Source organism: Macaca nemestrina, chromosome 5, assembly GCF_043159975.1.
Source record: "Macaca nemestrina isolate mMacNem1 chromosome 5, mMacNem.hap1, whole genome shotgun sequence".
Taxonomy (NCBI): domain Eukaryota; kingdom Metazoa; phylum Chordata; class Mammalia; order Primates; family Cercopithecidae; genus Macaca; species Macaca nemestrina.
The window spans coordinates 23,556,732-23,578,948 of NC_092129.1; the positions used below are offsets into that span (position 1 = coordinate 23,556,732).

Below are 22,217 nucleotides of genomic sequence, written 5' to 3' on the forward strand. Positions count from 1 at the left end.
GGGAGTAACAGATAGGATGTGGCAGTGAAAGAAAAAAAGTCAGCCGGGTGTGGTAGCTTACGTAATCCTAGCACTTTGAGAGGCCGTGGCGGGTGGATCACCTGAGGTCAGGAGTTTGATACCAGCCTGATCAACTTGGTGAAACCCCGTCTCTACTAAAAATACAAAAATTTTCCAGGTGTGGTGGCGGGCTCCTGTAACCCCAGCTACCTGGGAGACTGAGGCAGGAGAACTGCTTGAACCTGGGAGGCAGAGGTTGCAGTGAGCTGAGATGGCATCACTATATTCCTGCAGAGTGAGACTCAGTCTCAAAAAAAAAAAAAGAAAAGAAAAAAAGTCGATTGTGACTCCCATTTTCCTGGTTTTGGCAAGTGGGTAAACAGTGATACCATTAATTAGAATAGGAGGTACAGGAATATAAACACATTTTAGACTATGGGAGACAGTGGGTTCATATTTTTAAATGTTGAGTAGAAGTTAGAATATCTGTCTAACAATGCGTAAGAAATAGAAACCTAAGGTACAAGAAGAGAGGTGTGGTCTAGAAATGAATATGTGGAATCACCAGTACATAGACGGTGGCTGCAACCACGGATGTGAATGCAGTAAACCCAGAAAAGGCTGAAGATTAAAAAAGAGACCAGAAGACTGGGGGCTTACTGTGGTTTAATATGGTTTCTCCCCTCTGAAACAACTGTTGAAATTTGATTGTCACTGTGGCACTGTTGGGAGGTGGGGCCTTTAGGAGGTTATTAGGTCATTAGGAGGGATTAATGGCTTTCTTGCAGGAATGGTTAGCAAGCATAGGAGCTCCGCCCCATTTTTTTCTAGCGCTTAGGCCCTCTCCCCGCTTCCACTTTTCCACCAAGCTACGAAGCAGCACAAGGCCCTCACCAGATGTGGCCAGCTACTTGATCTTAGACTTCTTGGCCTCCCGAATCATAAGCCAAGTAAACCTCTTTCCTTTATAAATTAGCCAGTCTGTGGTATTCTGCTATAGCAATAGAAAACAAACCAAGATAGAGCTGAATCCTGGGAAATACTAATATTTGATGGATGTGTGTGGAAACAGGACAGTGTATGAGATGAAGGAGTAGAGGTCAGAAAAGTAGGAATATAGTAAGTATAGTATATTATTATGAAAATCAAGGAAAAAATACTCAAGAAGGTTGTGGTCAAAGGGCTCAAATGTTGAAGATAGGGCAAATAAGATGAAAGCTAGTAAGTGGGAATACTTTGGATTTGGAAGTTCAAAGCTCACTGGTGATCTCAGGGAGAGTAGTTTCAATGAAATAATGGACAAAATGTAGAATTGAAGGATCCCAACAAGGACCAGTATCTACAATATATAAACAACTCTTAAAATGCAACAGTAAAATGTAAACAATCCAATCAGGAAAGAGATATACAGATGGCAAATGAGCACATGAAAAATGCTCAATAACATGAGCCATTAGGGAAACACAAATTAAAACCAGTTTTAATGATGAGGTATCACTACATTCCTATCAGAAAGGATAACATATAATGACAACATCAAATGTTGATGAGGATGTGAGCAAAATTTATATGATGCTAGTAGGGACGTAAAATGGTACAGTCACGCTAGAAAACCTTTTGCAGTTTGTTACAAAATTACACATGCAGCTGCCATATGACCCAGCAACTGCTGGGAGTTTTGCTCTTGTCGCCCAGGCTGGAGTGCAATGGTGCGATCTCGGCTCACTGCAACCTCGGCCTCCCAGGTTCAAGTGATTCTCCTGCCTCAGCCTCCCAAGTAGCTTGGATTACAGCTACCATGCCCGGCTAATTCTGTATTTTTAGTAGAGATGGAGCTTCACCAAGTTGGTCAGGCTGATCTCAAAATCCTGACCTCAGGATTTCCACTTGCCTCAGCCTCCCAAAGTACTGGGATTACAGGTGTGAGCGACCGTACCCGGCTAACAAAGATGTATTTAAATCATATTTAGTGGAGTATGTTTCAATGGACTAAACAACAATAGTTCCAACACTAGGACTGTTTTTGCCTGACCTCACAAAGCTGTGAAACATGTGTATTCCCTTTTGGCCACATTTCTATAAAGGCTACCTCCACGTTTGACTGCAATTCCTGTGCAAAGACAGGGCAGTAGTTCATTTTTTAATTCTCCTTGCTCAGCAATCTCTAGCACATGAACAGGTTTTTCACAAATCTTTGACAAATGTCTACATTTAACCTGATTTTCATGCTAGCAGTCATAGCGGATTTTAAAGGAGGAAGAGGAGAGCTTTAACCACTTCGTCTGGGACTCCAAGCAACATTATAGATGAGAAACAGGGTCAGATGGCTTTCCCTTTGAGGCCCAAAATATTGATAACACTTCAGTCTTCTTTGCTCCAAATTCCTACTTGGAAAGAGTGTGCCACTGAAGTATGACGACATGTTAAAAATATTAGGAGAATTTGGAATAAAGCCAAACAGAAGAAAAATGAGATGGTAAGAATAAAAAGTTATTGAATGACATTAAAAAACAAAACCCAAAACAAATCTTTAAATACATACCCAGTTTTTCTTCAAAACTCAACTTATCTCCTTATAAAAAGTAATGATGTGAACACCTCATAGGTAGAAATCTCAAAGAAATATATATCTCAACAGAAAAGTCAGACCTAATGCTCACTTTTCCCATTAAAACAAAATCTTGAAGTGGAAAAAACCATATGACCATGCAGTCTCAGGATATGTGGCTCCATGCCCTTTCTATTGGGCAGTGATTGATTTCTGGAACACCTCAATGTGCTGAGTCCACTTAGTCCAAAAAGGACAGATTAGAGTACCAGCGGTGTTGCTTGCATAGCTGGAGTACAGAGACAGCTGAGGGGAATTCACTTTACTGTTCGTGTCCTGTCTATTCATCCGGTAACTTCAAATAAAATATGTAATACACTTAGATATTCGTTTTGATGTTTCAAAATTTTAAAATAAAACTTGGTGATTCTATGTTGAATTTAAAAAATGTTAAAAATGTACATATGAATATGACAAGATTGTAATCTTTTCAAAATACCAAGCATAGCCTTTCCTTCATCTTCTAATTCAAACCGAAGAGTCTGAAGTTCCTGTTCCATTTCTATTCGGAAGCCCTCCATTGACTCTCTGTGTGCATCTTTCAATGATTGAAGCTCTGCAGAATGCTTCTGTTGTAAATGATTTTCAAGAGCCTAGAACAAGACAAATTCAAATTATTATGCTAGAATATAGGAAGGAAAACGCAAACAAAATAGAAAACAGTTACTAAAACTCAGTTATTTAAGAAATACAAAATGTTTAGGTTCATTTTCAAGAAAACTAGACATAAGATAATCAACATTAGAAAAAATAATTAGGGTCATTTCAGTAGAATAAATAAATCATCATGAAACCAGTTTGATTCAATGTATTTTGCCTATATATTGAATGGGCTGGGCACAGTGGCTCACCCTTGTAATCCCAGCAATTTGGGAGGACAAGGTGAGAGGACTGCTTGAGCCCCAGAATTCAAGACCAGCGTGGGCAACATAGTGAGACCTGTTTCTACAAAAAAAATTAAAAATTAGTCAGGCATGGAGGTGTGCGCCTATAGTCCCAGCTCTTCAGGAGGCTGAGGTGGGAAAATCACCAGTCTAGGAAGTTGAGACTGCAGTGAGCTATGATCGTGCTGCTGCACCTCAGCCTGGGTGACACAGTGAGACCCTGTCTCAAAAAATAGAAAATCATTTTTTTTTTAATGTAACTAATTATTATTAGGCTGTTGGATTACATTTGAACGTATGCCACATAAAACTTACTCTCTGCTCCTTTTCCTTTTCCTCTTCCATAGTTTGAAATGCAAGGACATGTGCTTCTTTTAATGATTTGTGTCTTTGCTGATGTTGCTCCTCTAATTCTTCAAGCTCTTGCGTAAGCCGCTGTCGTTCTTGCGTAAACTGGGCTTGCAGTTGTTGCAAAGAAGTCTGAGACTGGGAAAGCTGTATCTCCAGATTCTGTTTCAGCAAGGAAATCTATGTCCCAGAATGGTACACAATGAAGAATAAATACAAGGCATAGTTCACAAACTATCCATCAAAGGGGGAAAAGCACTTCAAAGATATTAATGATAGTAAAATAACTGCTTTAATATTTCCATTTAAAACATTCTAAAATATATCACAAAAATTAAAAAAAATGGTGATTTACTATCACCATTTAAAATTTTACTTTCTGTAATTATTCTGAAAATAGTTTAGTTATATTGTTTATAGACTGTCTAAAGAACACTGCAGCCCACATTTAGATATAAATACCCATGTTATGTTGCAATAAAAATTCATAATATGAAATCAAAACATAAGACAATTAACATTTTCGTTAGGTTGTAGTCACTTCAAGGAAGAGTATGAATAGTTAAACCACTTATTTGTAAAGCAGTAAAGTGAAATAGGACTGTGAGCTCTGAGTTAAAATTCTAGCTCTGTCACTTGTTAGTATGAACACCTCACCAGGTTATGTTACTACATATAGCTCACTTTGAACAGACTCTGGCATGTACTAAGCATTCAACAAATATTAGCTAAGATTATTTGAGAATTAAAAACCTACTCTTTAAAAGATGTATCAGTTTATAATTTAGAATCATTATGTAAATTTTTATTTTTTATTTAACTCAAAGTTCTTGAAAACCTTTAAGTTTTCAAAATGTCTCAAACGTCCCACAATCTTTTATTCAACCATTATAACAATGTCAGGTACTTTTCTTTGACTATGGAAAACTGATTTGTCACTCCTTTAGAAAACAGACATCAGTCTCAATATGTCTGTATCACTTCTAGATGTCTTAACATACTTATAATTATTTTGGTAAGAATAAAAACATAAAACATAGGTATATGTATATATCATATATGTTCATATATGCATTTGATAAAACCATTTAACTGACCTATTTCTATTCTCATACACAGGATATTGTAACTTGAGACTATATAACTGTGTTCCAAAAGAAGTCTAAATCTAAGAGGAACTTAGCAGAACCAGATACAAAGTTGTAAAACGTGTTCCATAAGCAACTTAAAACACTCTATGCTTTTATATACTGGTAAAACAGTTTCTGTGGCCAAAAAAGCCAATGAAAAGAGGAAACTTTAAAGTGAGTTTTTGTAAATGGGAAAAGGCTTTCTTTTAATTGATGGAAGGCAGACATAAGTTGCCTCACACGTCTCACAAAGAAAGGGAAAGAAAGAGAAAGGGTGGGGAATCACCAGACATGCAAAAGAAGAACGGAGGAAAGAATCATTAATTGGAAAAAGGAAAGGTCCGAAGCAAGCCACCATATCCCTTTAAAAAGCAGCAGGAAGAGTCACAGACTGTAGTGAGCTTAGGGTGATGATTAGCCTTCCAGAAGGGTTCTGGACAAAGTTATCAATCAGAGTTAGTTATAAAGGTTAGCATATGGCTTTATGGAAATAGTCAAGCACTGGTGAGAAATCATATAAAAAAATCTAGGTTTAATCTGTTTTAATGTATTTCCAAATAAGTGACTCTACCTGTTGAAACTTTATGAATTCTGCTTATTAATTTCTACAAAAAACTAAGGTTTCAGAGGTTATTTTAAAGTTTTGGAGCCAAGGTGGAACTGCAACCCTTTGATTCCAGATATCACAACTCCTTATACCTCTAAATGGCAGCAGCACCCACGATTTACAGACTGAAATAAATCCTGCAAATGTGAAAATGTGATATGTGCATAAGAATGTCACAGCCACAGCTAACGCCATACTTATGGAATATGATAAATTATACCACGTGACTTCTCACTATTTTATGCAATGAAAATCAGGACAAAATAAATATTGAAGACAGCCTAGAAAGAAAAAATAAACCATAAAAGGGTAACAAGAACAAAAACAGACATTGTGAACACTGATTTGTAACTGGTAGAGCCATTCTCTTCCCAGCAAGTTGGTTCTTGAAATAGAGAAGGCACCAACACACTCTCTTTGGAAGTTCAACCCTAGTCCCAGCCTAAGCATGGGGACCCATGGGACTGCCCTTCTTGGGGATTAAAATCTACCCAGCATTCTGCTCACCAAGCTGTCTGCCCTGGTACAGATCTGTGTCCATCCAAAAAGAATGGACACGTTTTTCTGCTTTGCACAAAGGTGACATATAGGCTAACAGTGGCCCTGGATCCTATCCTCAAATTTAGTGTGTACTTCAATTAGTAGGAAACCAATCAGCTCACATTGGTGTTTCTTCTTTTTTGCAATACCTACTTCAAAAGTTTGCTGAATCAATAGACCTCTTGTGTTAATTTGACTCATATTTGAACTATTAACAGGTGACACTTAATGAAGAAATACAATATTTAAAGTGAATGATTGGAAGTACCACAGTATATAAGTTACATATTTAAAATCTACAGAGTTTTAAGTTTCTCCAGCTAAAATAAAATACACACAAGTATTTTACATTGTAATATACTTTACCTTGAAAGAACTCCAAAATAGTACTTTCCATCTTAGGATATGTGATTAATCTTTGTATCTACACTCAAGAAAATAATATAAACTATGTGCAGAAAGACATTATCATGCAGTTTAGTGCTCAAATACACTCAGATATTTTGTATTCTTAACTTGGAAAGCACATCAAAATAATATTAAGGCCATCTAAAATCTCTGAATTCATGCTCAAGACAGTAATGTGAATTATATGCAGAAAGCCTTAATCATGCAATGCAGCATCAAAATTTATTTTGTTCCTTTTAAAAATAAATTAGTAGAATTGCAATAAATAGCCTTTATTCAGCATGAAAAGTATATGGCACTTTAAAGGCAATGAGCAAAGCAATGTAAAGTGAACTAATTTTTATAGCTATAAACAGCTGAGTTTAATATAATCAATATAAATACATATTAATGTAAAACTTTAACTGAAAAGAAAAAAAACCTCTGCATTAAAAGATTTAGGCAATTTTGATAAGTATTTTTATAACAGAATTATAGACTATCTAGAAAGGCATGTGTTGAATAAAGAATGAGAACAAGTAGTTGCTTCAAACTATATATTATATTCAAATTATGTAGTGCATGGTATTAGTTTCTATACATTTGTTAAAATTCAAAAAATTCTATTTCTTATTTTGTTTAAATAAACCAAAACAAATTTTATTTTGGAAAATAATTTAATCTTTAGTTTTTAAATTCTTAGCACAGCAATTTAGATACGAAATATATAATATATTCTACTGGTTGATAAGTGCCAGATATTTTAGAGACAATTTTAAAGGTCAAACTGCACTGATAGTAATTGCCACCTTCTGTCTCTACCATTTAAAAAATGATTGCCTTTTTGAAAATAAAGTTTTACAGTCTTTTTGAAAATGGAATATTAAAGTTTTATAATAATTTCAAAAAGAAAAAATTAAAAATATATGGGACTGGCACGGTTGTTGCTCATGCCTATAATCCCTGCATTTTAGGAGGCCAAGACAGGTGGATCACCTGAGGTCAGGACTTTGAGATCGGCCTGGCCAACATGATGAAACCTGTCTCCACTAAAAGTACAAAAAATTAGCCGGGAGTGGTGGCGGGCGCCTGTAATCCCAGCTACTTGGGAGGCTGAGGCAGGAGAATCACTTAAACCGGTAGGCGGAGGTTGCAGTGAGCCGAGATCGTACCACTACACTCCAACCTGGGTGAAAAGAACAAAATTCCATTTAATATGTGTGTGTGTGTATATATATATATATGTGTGTATATATATATATATATATATGGCTCACTGCAGCCTCAACCACCTGGGCTCAAGTGATTCTCCCACCTCAGCCTCCTAAGTAGCTGGGACTGCAGACATGCACCAACTAATTTTAAATTATTTGTAGACATGAGGTATCACTCTGTTGCCCAGGCTAGTCTTGAACTCCTGGGCTCAAGCGATCCTCCTGCCTCAGCCTCTAAAAGTGCTGGGATTACAGGCATGAGTCACTGTGCCCGGCCTACTTTTTACAGACCAGTTTCACAAAGATTCTGTACCTCTATAATGGTGTTAGTGGAAGAACTGTCTCAAAACAAAAACTGAAACATCAAATCTGAGGTACGGGGTATGACAGAATGTCAATATGAGACATGCCATTAATTATGTACATATTACCTACAACCTTTGGTTTTTGATGCAAATCAGTGTTTTTTTTCTTCAAAAACCATTAGAGTCTTATTACAAAAATGAAAGAATATAGAAAGTATACAGTTTATTCCTATTTATCAAAGTAAAAAGTGGTTCATTATGAAAATTTTAAAAATATAGGAACATATAAATAAAAGGGAAAGTCTCCTTCATTCCCTTTCCTCACCAAATCCCAATCCCTAAGGGTAACTGGTGTTAATATTTTGGTATGCATTACTGCAGACTGTAATGGCTTAGGTCTCTCTTGATATAATTCACTGTTTTGTTTTCTTTTGCTTTCTTACCTAGATCATGTGTAAATGGCTAGATGATTTTACCAAATGTAGAGAATATATCTGATAAAATGTTGGCTATGCCTTATATACAAAAGTTACGGAGGCTCCAGGACACATCTCAAAAGATCAGTGCTTAATGTCCATAGCAGCTGAAACAGACCCCTGGGGCAGCTGACGTGGACAGACATCCTATATGTATCACATAGAGAAATAAACACCACTTCAAATGTGGTTATTTTATTTATTTATTTATTTATTTTGAGACGGAGTCTTGCTGTGTCGCCCAGGCTGGAGTGCAGTGGCACGATCTTGTCTCACTGCAAGCTCCGTCTCCCGGGTTCACGCCATTCTCCTGCCTCAGACTCCGAGTAGCTGGGACTACAGGCGCCCGCCACCACGCCCGGCTAGTTTTTTGTATTTTTAGTAGAGATGGGGTTTCACCATGTTAGCCAGGATGGTCTCGATCTCCTGACCTCGTGATCCACCCGCCTCAGCCTCCCAAAGTGCTGGGATTACAGGCTTGAGCCACCGCGCCCGGCCAACACCACTTCAAATGTGAAACCACAAGAGTGTCCTGACCTGCAGATGTGGATGAGGTGGCTTTCTTTTTTTTTTTTTTTTTTTTTGAGACAGAGTCTCGCTCTGTCGCCCAGGCTGGAGTGCAGTGGCCAGATCTCAGCTCACTACAAGCTCCGCCTCCCGGGTTTACGCCATTCTCCTGCCTCAGCCTCCCGAGTAGCTGGGACTACAGGCGCCCGCCACCTCGCCCGGCTGGTTTTTTGTACTTTTTAGTAGAGACGGGGTTTCACCGTGTTCGCCAGGATGGTCTCGATCTCCTGACCTCGTGATCCGCCCGTCTCGGCCTCCCAAAGTGCTGGGATTACAGGCTTGAGCCACCGCGCCCGGCCAAGGTGGCTTTCACACACTCAACTTTATATAGCTTATTCCAAGATGAGTATGCTGAGGGATTTAATGACGTTTAATAATTTTTCCAGTACAGGGAACAGTGAGTTTGTGTTTTTGTAGTTTTTTTCCTTCCCTTCAAAGTGGCATTTATAAGGTACTCATGATATTTAGATATGACCCATTCTTTTTAATAACTACATAGACTTCCTAGGGCTGGCACTGCCCCTCACTTCTCCAACAGCTGTTCTCTCGCTTTCCTTTCTTCCCAGTTGGCTGAACACCTCGGTTTGTTTAGGCATTAAATGAAATCCCTGGAAGGTAAGCCCCTCTCATAGTACTTTCAGATGAATTAGGACTGGGACAAGAAAATAATCTAATTCTAAGGTATTAATATCAACTCCAATCCTTCCAAATATATAAAACATTAAAAACTGCTAGCCTATCAGTCTGAGCAGCTCTCAGGAAAAAAACTGCTAACCGAGGCTTAGTAGAGGACAGTAGGAATAACTTATTACTATGTCAATGACTTAATGAAAATGCTCATGTAAAACATTTAAAGGTGCTCAAATATTTTAATTATATGATTTATTTTTCTTCTTTAATCACTAATGTGCTATTACTGAGGAAACTAGTTAAGAAAAGTAAATTTAAGCCAGAATTGTGGTCATTTTGAAAAAATTCTGAATTGCTCTTTTTTTTTGTATTTTCTAAGATGTATAAACTGAGTTTATTATTAAAAACCACCACAATGCTTCTAATGGAATATATCCCCAATCATCCTCTTATTATTAACTAAAACTAATTAGAAAGCATCTCTAAAGGACAGATGTAACAATAACAGTCACTTGTTTGTGAATGTGCTAAGCACTGAACTCTTGTATGGAAAGCTGGGGTACATACCATGTACTGAGGGAGTGGGCAGGTGTTCACCCTGCAGAGCACAACACTGACAAAGTCATGTTTTGTTGTGGATGATGACAGAGTGAAAAGGTGATCCTCAATGACTAGAACGTTATAAAGGAGATTTCACTGTTACCAGCCCCTTTTACTCTTTCTGTAGGAGATGAATCAAGGCACTTTCATTCCAGTTATTAATAGGCAATTTCAATAAGGTGGTTTTTGTTTAATGAATAAAAAGTACAACTATTGAAGAAAATGTGGCTGTGTTGTCACAAATATTCTAAAGTATAATTCAATTAATTTTTAAAATAATCATATCCTATTTGGGTTCTTATTTCTATCCCAATTAGCACATATGTCAAAATGTCTGTATTGATATAACTATCATGCCAAAATTTGTACTATGTTCTATGTGATTGCTAACAAGAATTTCTAAATATAACTTATTTCAGCAACACTGAGATAAATGTTCATTGTTTCTTTTAAGACATGAAAGAAAATGCTGCTAAATGTATTTGCACATTTTAATTCTTTTTTACATAGAAAAAAGACTGAATATGAAAACTACGTAAAATTTTTATTTTCTTGCATAGTAGAAAAAACTTACAGGGGTATGAGGAAATAGTTCCATTCCAGAAGTATCAGAATTTCACAAGACATCTCTAGGCTCAAAGCTTTGATTTCTCTAGGGCTGGCATTAGTAAACTACAGTCTGTTTTTGTAAATTGTTACTGGAATACAGTCATACCCATTCATTTACATACTGCCTATAAGTATTTTCACACTACAATGGCACAGAGTTTCTGCCACAGAAACTGGCCCACAAAGCCAAAAGTATTTACTATCTGGCCCTTTATAGAAAAGTCTGCTGACTCCCGCCTTAGGACATCAAGAAAAATATTCAACAATGTTCAATTCTCTGTCATCTAATTTTAAAGGACAAGTTGAGTATGGGTTTAGTGTGAAAATAAATCTCATTTTTTCTTATGATATACAAAGAAAAAATTTTTTAAATGAGTGTTAAATGGAATATTATTTTGAAGATGAATTTCTGCATACTTGAGTGTACATAAGTAAAAAGTGATCACTTTGTCAATTCTTAGGAAAGGGATTTACTCCATTTTGCTTTTCATCTGTTGACAATTATAACATTACAATGTATAAAATACATTCTAAATCACATAAGCCTTTGTAACAATCCAGTACTTTTAAAAAAGGAAGTCACTAATGCTAGTTTTTCAAAAAAATAAACTAGTTTAACAACAAAAAAATTTTACATTTATTTCCATTTTTATGAATCAACTAGTTAATAGTTTTTCAAAAATATTACTATATCTTTCAAAATAAACATAAAAATAATGAAATGTATGTCTGAGATGTAAAATCTCAATTGGCTTTATAATAAATATATGCTTATTTATTAACACATGTGGTAGATGTATGCATAAACAAATGAATGACTGAACATTAGAAGCTTTTATTACCCATATACAAAATATATCTTATTGAATGCCAAACTATTTTTTATATAAGTTGAAGCTTTAAAGCAGTGATGTTGTTTATGCAAAATGAAAAGTGCAACATGCCCTTGTGTACAAATTGTAAGTGCCGCTCACTTACATTGTTGATAGATTTATGCAAAGCTTCACCCAGAGAGTGCCGCTATGAAGAAAAGATCACAGGAATAAAGGGAAACATTCAGAAATCAACTAAGTGAAAAAAAGAGGAATAAGAACAGAGAGTAAAACACAGAACATTAATTATAACGTGCTCAAGAGAAAACAAGTTGAAAACAGTTCTAAGAAACAAACTAAACAAAAAGAAATTAAAGACACACAGTCTAAATTATCTATAATCCCTTAAAACAATGTCTGATATATTTGTGGGCTTGCAGACTTACCTATACAAACTACTAAAGGCTGGGCCATATAAATCAGAGTTCAGTTTAAAAGATGATGGTTATTGAGGGACCTAGAGGGGGTATTACTGTTCTAAATTCCTCCCAGAAAGCTACAAGATAACTATTACATGACACCCACCTTGCTGTAGGTTCATGGAGAATTGCGGTGAAAACCGCAACACTAACTTGACTGACCATATAATTTGGGAACCAGAAATAAATATGAGATAATCACTAGAAATTAAAGATTTAATAATAATCTGGTTTTATATTAGGGGGAAAGGAAGAAAGACACCTTTATATCTTTTTAATCCTATTTCCTAGGATATATTTGGCAAAATTATTTACAATATAGGCTCATCTTTCAGAAGTTCATTGAAATTTTAAGTAATATACCACTGGAAAAACCTACACACCACTCCTTCCTAACATGGGGGGAAATGAAAACGTAATTTCATTTTCAGTCACCTCATTTTTTTACCCTCAAAAAATACAAAATACTATTTTACATTTATATTGTTAATTTAAATGGAAAAATTGCTTTAACATGGTTTTTACTCTGGACATGATTTTAAGTGATAAACCACTGGAAAAACCTACATACCCCCCCTTCCTCCTAATACAGGGGGAAATGAAAATATCATTTCATTTCAATCACCTCATTTTTTACCTTCCAAAAATACAAAATAATATTTTTTATTTATATTGCTATATATTATATTGCCTAATTTTCAAACAGAATGCAATTTTCCTTTTGTTTTCATTTTTTGCATATTGTAATTATTTCTTGAAGTGACACAATCTAAAGAGTTTTTATTAGAAAATAATTTTTTACTAATAACTTAGACTAAGATATTCCATGATATAACTTAGTAAAGTTGCAAATATGAGATAAAAAGATTAATTTTCTATGATCACTTCATAACTTCTCAATCGCAACTTTCTCATGCTTTTATGTACATCGCTACTTAATTTTACTTTTTTCTTTATTCTTTCCCAAACTCGTAATATTCTCTATATAATAATGAGAGACTTAACTTCTCTAGACTTCACAAAACTTAAGAAAATTGGAAGAACTTTTAATTGTAGTATTTTTACATCTTTTTATTTATTTATTTATTTTTCAGACAGAGTCTTGCTCTGTCACCAGGCTGGAGTGCAGTGGTGTGATCTCAGCTCACTGCAACCAAAGCCTCCCGGGTTCAAGCCATTCTCCTGCCTCAGCCTCCCAAGTAGCTGGGATTACAGGCGCCCACCACCACGTCCAGCTAATTTTTGTATTTTTAGTAGAGACAGGGTTTCACCATGTTGGCCAGGATGGTCTTGATCTCCTGACCTCGTGATCCACCCGCCTCGGCCTCCCAAAGTGCTGGGATTACAGGCGTGAGCCACAGCGCCCAGCCAACATCTTTTTATTTCTTAGAACTGATGTCCTAGTACTAGAAGTTAACCTAAAATTTACTCATGAAGCAGATTTTATTTTCACTCTTTAAGGTGTCATCGGACAAAATATGTATGTTATTTAAGATTCCTGAATTATTTGATAAATTGGAATATGCCAAATCAGAGTGACATGCCAAATCATCCCTTCCCTAGGTGTAGATTTGGGGCTTTATATGACAGAAATATATTTGAACATTTGAAATCTAAACTCATATGGTCACTACCTCTGTCCATACCCAGCTGCAGACCATGAAAATATTGAATCCAATGGGTACAGTTGCCCAAGCTGTGACCTCAAGTGAACTTACATCACAGACCTGGCATGGCAATTGGTAAAGGCACAGTAGTGCTGCTGGGTGGCAATACCACTGTTTGTTAATACATAACTGAAGTCAGCTTTTTCATTTAAAAATACTAATTAGGCTAGGCATGGTGACTCACACTTGTAATCCTAGCACTCTGGGAGGCCAACGCAGGTGGATCACTTGAGGTCAGGATTTTGAGACCAGCCTGGCCAACATGGCGAAACCTCATCTCTACTACAAATACAAAAAAAAAAAAAAAAAAAAATAGCCAGGAGTCATGGCACACACCTGTAATTCCAGCTACAGCTACTCAGGAGGCTGAGGCAAAAGAATCTCTTGAACCCGAGAGGTGAGGGTTGTGGTGAGCTGAGATTGCACCACTGCACTCCAGCGTGGGTGACAGAGTGAGACAAATAAATAAAAAATTCGAGTACTATTATGCTCCAGAAAACATCTTAAGTGCAGCGTGAGATACAGTGTTGAATAAGATTGTTGAATAAGATTGTAAAACAAATGTATAGAAATAAAAATAAAGAAAAAATGATAAGTATTATGATTCTTAAAAAGGTTGGTGTGATAGGGAATGACTGGAGGAGGAGATACTGAGTTGATGGTAAGAAAAGACATTTCATTTAATTTGTTAATTTTTTTTTTTTTTTTTGAGATGAATGAAGTCTTGCTCTGTCGCTCAGACCGAGTACAATGGTACAATCTCGGCTCACTGCCTGGATTGGAGCAATTCTCCTGCCTCAGCCTCCTGAGTTGAAGCAATTCTCCTGCCTCAGCCTCCTGAGTAGCTGGGATTACAGGTGTGTGTGACCATGTCCGGCTAATTTTTAGTTTTAGTAGAGATGGAGTTTCACTATGTTGACCAGGCTGGTCACGAATTCCTGACCTCAAATGATCCACCTGCCTCGGCTTTCTAAAGTGCTGGGATTACAGGTGTGAGCCACCACGCCCGGCCAGAAAAGATATTTTAGAAGTGTAACATTTAAACTGGGGTCAACACAGAAGCCAAACAGGAGATAACTTTGGGGAAAGAGTACCTGGCAAGTGGATCAGCTAGCACAAAGCCCCTGAAGGTGAAAGCAAGCTGGGAGCAAGTGGGTATGGGAGTGGGGAAAGGGTTAGTGAGGGACAGTTGGCTGAAATGAGACAGGCGATACACAAACGGGCCAGCTGGCTTAAGGTTTAGTAGGACAGTGAGAGTCAGAATAACAGAATAACAGCCTGGATTCAATGGGGTGCCCCTGAGAGGATTTTAAGCAGGGGAGTGGCATGATCTAATTTATATCACGAAAGATCAGTTTGAGTGCTGTAAGAAAAGTGAAATTGATGAGGACAGACAGACAGGAGACAGACCTTGGTAACAGTGGCTTGGACTAGTGTTTACTAGGGGAGATGAAAGCAAATAGAGCTAAGATATGTTTCAGAGGTAGAATAAACAGGATTAAAGGATTACATGGGAAGTAAAGGAAAGACATGTGGATGGTATTTAAACCACAGACTGGCTGAGATCCCCAAGTGCTGTGGACTGCATGTGTTCCCTTATCCCCAAATTCATGTATTGAAAGCCTAACCTCCAATGTGAGGGTAATAGCAAGTGCAGCCTTTGGCAGGTGATTAGTTGATGAGGGCAGTACCCTCGTGAATGGGTTTAATGCCCTTATAAAGAAATCCCAGAGAGCTCCCTTGGTGCTTTTACCATGTGAGGACATACTAAGATAGCTGTCTATGCACCAAGAAGCAGGCTGTCATCAGACACCAAATCTGCTGGCACCCTGATCTTGGACTTCCCAGAATCCAGAACTGTGAGAAATGAATTTCTACTGCGGGAAGGCGCAGTGGCTCATGTCTGTAATCCCAGCATTTTGGAAGGCTGAGGCAGGAGGACTGCTTGAGCTCACAAGTTCAAGACCAGCCTGGGCAATACAGTAAGATTCTGTTGCTACAAAAAATATATATATATATAAAATTAGCTGGCATAGTGGCATGTACCTGTAGTGCCAGCTACTCAGGAGGCTGAGGTGAGAGAATCACTTAAGCCCAGGGGGTCAAGACCACACTGAGCCATGACTGTACCACTGCACTCCAGCCTGAGAGACACAGCAAGACCCTATCTCAAAAAATCATAAAATAAATTTTAATTAATTAATGAATTTTGTTTTATAAGCCATCCAATCAATCTATGGTCTTCTGTTATAGCAATCCAAGTGAAGACACCATGTCTGCTTAAAGAAATACTGGATAAACTAAACATTTGTATGTAAAAATACTTATTTGGGAAGCATTCAATATGAGTAAGATCCATGTTAACAAAAAGATGGCCTATATAATAGTCAATGTGTTTTAAAGCATCTTAAGTTTCTTGTTAATTTTTGAGATTCATGAAAAGAGCCTTAAGAGAACCTTTTCAACTGAGAAGACTTGGAGACTTCAACATAGCTTACTGAATGTATTTCAGGACTTTTATTATTGAAGGATAGATATAATGAGACTTTCAGATAAGTGAGGAAGAAAATTTATAATAACTAAAAAAAGTTGCTGCACTTAATTAGAAATGTAGCACTTGGTACATAAAAAACAATGCTCTTAGTTATCTCATTGTTCTAAATCTCAGTTTAATCATTTAGAAAACAGGATAAGGTTTTACAAGCTTGTAATTTGTAAACATGTTATTATACAAATATTGAAATCCATTGAATTGTAAGCTTTTAGAGGACAGAAGCCTGTCTTATTCACATTCTGCATCTAAACTGGTGCCTGTGGCACAGGGTAAATGATTAACAAATGTTTATTCAAAGACTTAACGAATGATATGAACTCTTAACATTGATTAGTTTTTGCTCTCTCTAACTTAATTCTCTCCTCTCTAATAACAACAGAAACAGTAAAGAGAAAATTCTAGATTACTAAAAAGAAAATATAAATCCGAACACAGAAAGGCTTCCAAGAGGAAAGCAATATTCATTGAGTGACACCTAGCTTGTCCCACCCTAATCTGTTCTTCACACTGCAGCCAGAGTTTTGAAATCACAGTATTTGAATATTTCACCCTCCTGATCAAAGCCCTTCAACAGTTCACTGCTCTTTGGATAAAGTCCCAAATCCCTAACAAGGCAAAGAAGGCCTGGCGTGATCTGATCCTGCCTACCTCCCCAGCTTCCTAGCTCTCACTCTCCAGAATAAAGGTGTCATCAGGGCTTCCTCAACGGCTGTGCACACACTGCCCCCTCTGCTCAGAATGCTTTCTTCTGGCCTGACTTCTCTTACGGGTCTCAGGTAAAGAAATCCACATTTAGAGATGCCTTCCCCAAGTTACACATGAATGTTTACCACAGTTGCAATTTAACACCCTATTTGCAGTTTAGATTGTAAGCTCCAGGAAGGTAAAGACCACTCTGAGCCAGTTACTATTCTGGCACAAGGCCTAGCATATCAGAGGCACTTAATTTTGACTGAATAAATGGATAAATGCATGAAAGAACATGCAAAAGTAATTTCTTACTACTGATTTCAACACCTGGAATTAAAATAAATAAATAAATAAATAAATAAATAAATAAATATGGAGGTGATGTGGACCAAGATTAGAGCCAATTAAAAAGCCAGAGGGTTGGCCGGGCGCGGTGGCTCACGTCTGTAATCCCAGCACTTTGGGAGGCCGGGGCAGGCGGATCACGAGGTCAGGAGATCGAGACCACCCTGGCTAACACAGTGAAACCCCATCTCTACTAAAAACATTAAAAGATCAGGTGGGCATGGTGGCGTGCGCCTGTAGTCCCAGCTACTCAGGAGGCTGAGGCAGGAGAATTGCTTGAACCCAGGAGGCGGAGGCCGCAGTGAGCCGAGATCGCACCACTGGGCAACAGAACAAGACTCCATCTAATTTAAAAAAAAAAAAATTAAAAAAATTAAAAAGCCAGAGGGTTGTCATCACATAAAGCCCTTGAAGTCATACTGAATACTGGGAGTGGGAAATAGGAGACACCCAGAAGACTAATTGTAATTCATCAGAATCACCATACTATTGTGTAATCAAAACTACATTGCCATAGGCCTTAATAAAAAGCACTACTAATGCTTTATACATACATGATATTCCATATGCATATATTCATGAATTTTCATAATTGTTATTGCTTGACTTTCAATTCTACTTTGAATAAAAAATCTGAAGCAATAGAATGGAATTCTCATTATTGACAAAAGCTATGTCACTTAAAAAATTTCTAACTTCCTTGAAACAATATTGATACTAATCTTACATTGCAATTCAAGTAAAATACATTAAAGTTTAAAAAAATTCCAATTTCAGGCCGGGCACAGTGGCTCATGTCTGTAATCCCAGCACTTTGGGAGGCTGAGGCCTAGACCAGCCTGGGTAACATGGTGAAAACCTGTATCCACAAAAAATGCAAAAATTAACTGAGTGTGGTGATATGTGCCTGTAGTTTCAGCTACTTGGGAGGCTGAGAAGTGGGAGGATCACTTGAGCCTCAAAGGTTGAGGGTGCAGTGAGCCATGATTGTGCTACTGCACTCCAGCCTAGGCAACAGAGTTAGACTCTGTCTCCAAAAACGGAAAAAATAATTCCAATTTCAACATTTAAAATACAACACTATAACTTCTCAAAGCAAATTATGTAAACTTTTTCTAATGTTAATTTCAAGTATACTAATATCTAGAGGAAAGTGACAAACAGATCTAAGATACAGAAGTGGGACTCAAAGCTCTGATAAGTTTCCCAAAACAAAAAGTCACAAACTGTTGTTCGATATTTAACTAAAATTCAATGACGTGAATTTCATTCATATAAATAAAATGAAGGTAGAAACAAGCTAATGTGTTAGGTTATGCTTAATACTTTTTCTCAGAGACTCGGTCTAACATAATTTTATAATCATATGACCACTGAACCCTTTCGGATTGAAAATGTTTTAATTATTTTTAGCATCTCGTCGCATGAAAGAGAAACAGATTAAGTTGATTTGTTACCATAATGCTATCTAAATGTTCTTAGGTATTTTTCAAGTGTGTCCTGGTTTGCATTTCATCACAGGTGTTACTACAGTATTTTACAGATCATATTTTGCTCAGTATTCATTAAAGACTGCCCAGTATTCTTAACACACACTCTCTTTTAAAGCTAGGTACAGATTTCATAGTTCTATCTCTTCATTCTCTTCTCCTAAAGGTGACAATTTAAGAACTGGATGAACTTAAATTCTAATAAGGGAGGTTTGGGTAGGGAAAAGAAAATTAAATATTAATTCATAATAAAATCATTTAGATCAATTCAGAAAACAATTTAGCATCTTTTATCTTAGAAGAAAAAACAATCTTCAGAGGAAGAACACTAACCACATAAGTGTGATAAAAGAGGATATAATGTAGCCAAAGTAATACTGTCATTCAGTTTTTTGACTGAAGAGAAATCAAAGACAAACTTTCATATTTAAAGGAAAATATCACCAATTAACTTTGAATTCAGGACTTGGCATAGGAAAAATAAGGCTGATGGACTTGGGTTGGTTCTGGTAGACTTTAATTCCATTCCACATTTTCTAAGAAAGTGAAATTAGGTCATGCCAGCTATTCTCACTTTCTTTTCTAGCTGGCTTTTTCTCTTTTCTTCATATGCTATTTCTCTTTAGTCTTTTTGTTTCTGTCTCCTATGACTTTCCTTTATCTTACTCTAGTCATCTCTTTCCCCCAGGGCTTTGAATGTACATTCAACATAGGTTCCTGCTTTCCTGACATCTGGAGACAGGACTCAGAGCCTTCAGGGAGAGAGCTTCACTATCTGCTGTCACTGCTCAGGGAACCTGTCAAGGAATCTGACTGCGTTATCTTAGGAAGATATTTTTTCTTTCAGACAGAATCTCACCCCATCACTCAAGTTGGAGTGCAGTGGTGTGATCTCAGCTCACTGCAGCCTCCACCTCCTATGTTTACGCCATTCTCATGCCTCAGCCTCTCAAGCAGCTGGAATTACACGTGTGCATGACCATGCCTGGCTAATTTTTTTATTTTTTATTTTTTGTAGAGACGGGGTTTCTCTGTGTTGGCCAGGCTGGTCTTGAACTACTGGCCTCAAGTGATCCACACACCTCGGCCTCCCACATGCTGGGATTACAGGTGTGAGCCACCAGACCCAGTCAGGAAGAGATTATTATTCTAGGTATCTTGCTATTCCCTCTACCTCAGAATCTACTTCCATCTATTCTTCCATTGAAAGGTAGTGGTATGGCTGGGTGTGGTGGCTCACGCCTGTAATCCCAGCACTTTGGGAGGCAGAGGTGGGCAGATCACTTGAAGTTGGGAGTTCAAGACCAGCCTGGCCAACATGGCAAAACCCATCTCTACTAAAAATACAGAAATAAGCCAGAGGTTGCAGTGAGCCAAGATCACCTCACAGCACTCCAGCCTGGGTGACTAAGTGAGACACCATCTCACAAAAAAAAAAAAAAAAAAAGAAAAAAAGAAAAGAAAAAAAAATTAAAAGAGACAGAATATGTTCCTTGCTAACATAATAGAAAATTTAAAGCTAAGAAAAAGAATAGCAGCCAGGCGCGGTGGCTCACGCCTGTAATCCCAGCACTTTGGGAGGCCGAGGCAGGTGGATTCCCTGAGGTCAGGAGTTCAAGACCAGCCTGGCCAACAAGGTGAAACCTCGTCTCTACTAAAAATATGAAAATTAACTGGGCAGTGACATGCACCTGTAGTCCCAGCTACTCAAGAGGCTGAGGCTGTAGAATCACTTCAACCCAGGAGGTAGACGTTGCAGTGATGCAGTAGGCTGAGATCACGCAACTGCACTTCAGCCTGGGTGACAGAGCAAGACTCCATCTCAGAAAAAAAAAAAAAAAAAAAAGAATAGCAGAATGAGTACTGAGCTCTAATGCCAAACGTAGTCAAATAGTGTCATGATCTAGATAGTCTGCATCAGTACTCTCTAACTGAAACAGGAATGTGAGCCATATGTATAAAGTTTTTCAGTAACCATATTTAAAAGAGCAAAAAGAAAAGATACTTAGTATCATATTGGATAGCACTGGTCTAAAAATCAGAAAGCAGTTTACAACAAACCTTACTGAATCTGGCTTTTCAATTGCTCTTGATCAAGAGCATTTATTTTAATGCTGTTTCTTAGTCGAGTCATTGCTCTTTCCTAGTGAGCATGAAAAATTCTAAAATACACTATGATTGTAAAATCAATACATCTAAGAGAAAACTTACATCTCATCTCCCCAACCACCCACACCCCACCCCAAATAAATAGCTCATCCTGACTTCCTTGTCTCAGATGATGATTTCCTTTTCGTCTAGCTCAAACCCAAGTCAACTTTAACATTTTCTTCTCTTCTACCAAAGCAGATGATTGATCCTTTTACAGTTTCTCTTGCACCTGCTGTGAGATAAACTTAATCCAGGTCCTAATTGGGCAGAATTATTTGCATTTTATGTATCTGAAAACTTCTTTGGTCTCTGTGCCTCATTCTGTTCACTCCATTCAACAACTGCCAAGTGCTTACTATGTGCCAGGCACAGTTTTAGGTGCTGGGGATACCACAGTGAACACCACAAAGGTCCAGGTCTTACGGAACCTATATGTGAATAGGTGAGAGAATCAATATATACTGTGTAGAAGTAAATGATCTGAAGGAATACAAAGCAGAATGGGGGCTAATGAAAGATGATGGTGCTATTTTAGAGAAAGTAAGTCAAGAAAGCTCTTTTTGTGGAGTTAAGATTTGAGTAGATAACTGAATAAAGTGAAAGAAAAAGCTGTGCATATCTCTAGAAAGTGGGTTCCATGTGGAGGGACTGGTAGGTGCAAAGTCCCCAAGACAGGTTCAGCTTGTTGTGTGTGTTCCAAGAACTGCAAGGGTCTAGTATGGCTGTAAAAAAACAAAGGGAGAGAGTGATAGGAGATGATGTTGGCAATGCAGCCAAAGACCAGATCACGAGCGTACTAGAGGATATGGCATGAGTATGGACTGTATTCTAATTGTGGTAGGAAGTCAGTGGACATCTTGAAACAGGACAGTAACATAATCCAACTTAATATTTTAAGTGCATCACTTTGGCTGGTCAGAAAATAATCTGTAGGTGGGCAAGAGTAGAAACAAGGTAACAGTTGCAGTGCAGGAAAGAACTACAAGTGTCCTGGAATCAGATGGTGGTAGCGGTACTAGGGAGAAATAGGCAGGTCCTAGATTTATTTTGAAGGTAGAGCAGTGGGGAGTGCTGATGAACAGGCTGTCTGGTGTACAACACAGGAGTCCAAGACGGCTGAGCAG

At 37.5% G+C, this 22,217-nt stretch overlaps 1 protein-coding gene across 6 annotated transcripts in view; it reads right to left on the bottom strand.

The window, feature by feature from the left end:
- Window positions 1–22,217, bottom strand: part of LOC105465509 (family with sequence similarity 184 member A) — a 128,583-nt gene that overhangs the window by 16,699 nt on the left and 89,667 nt on the right. For all 6 annotated transcript variants that reach the window (XM_011713959.2, XM_011713960.3, XM_011713961.3 and 3 more), the window contains exons 10-11: window positions 3,808–4,020; window positions 3,048–3,201 (exon numbers count right to left, since the gene is read on the bottom strand). In XM_011713959.2, coding sequence (XP_011712261.2) covers window positions 3,048–3,201; window positions 3,808–4,020 — 367 coding nt within the window. The remainder of the gene's footprint in view (window positions 1–3,047; window positions 3,202–3,807; window positions 4,021–22,217) is intronic.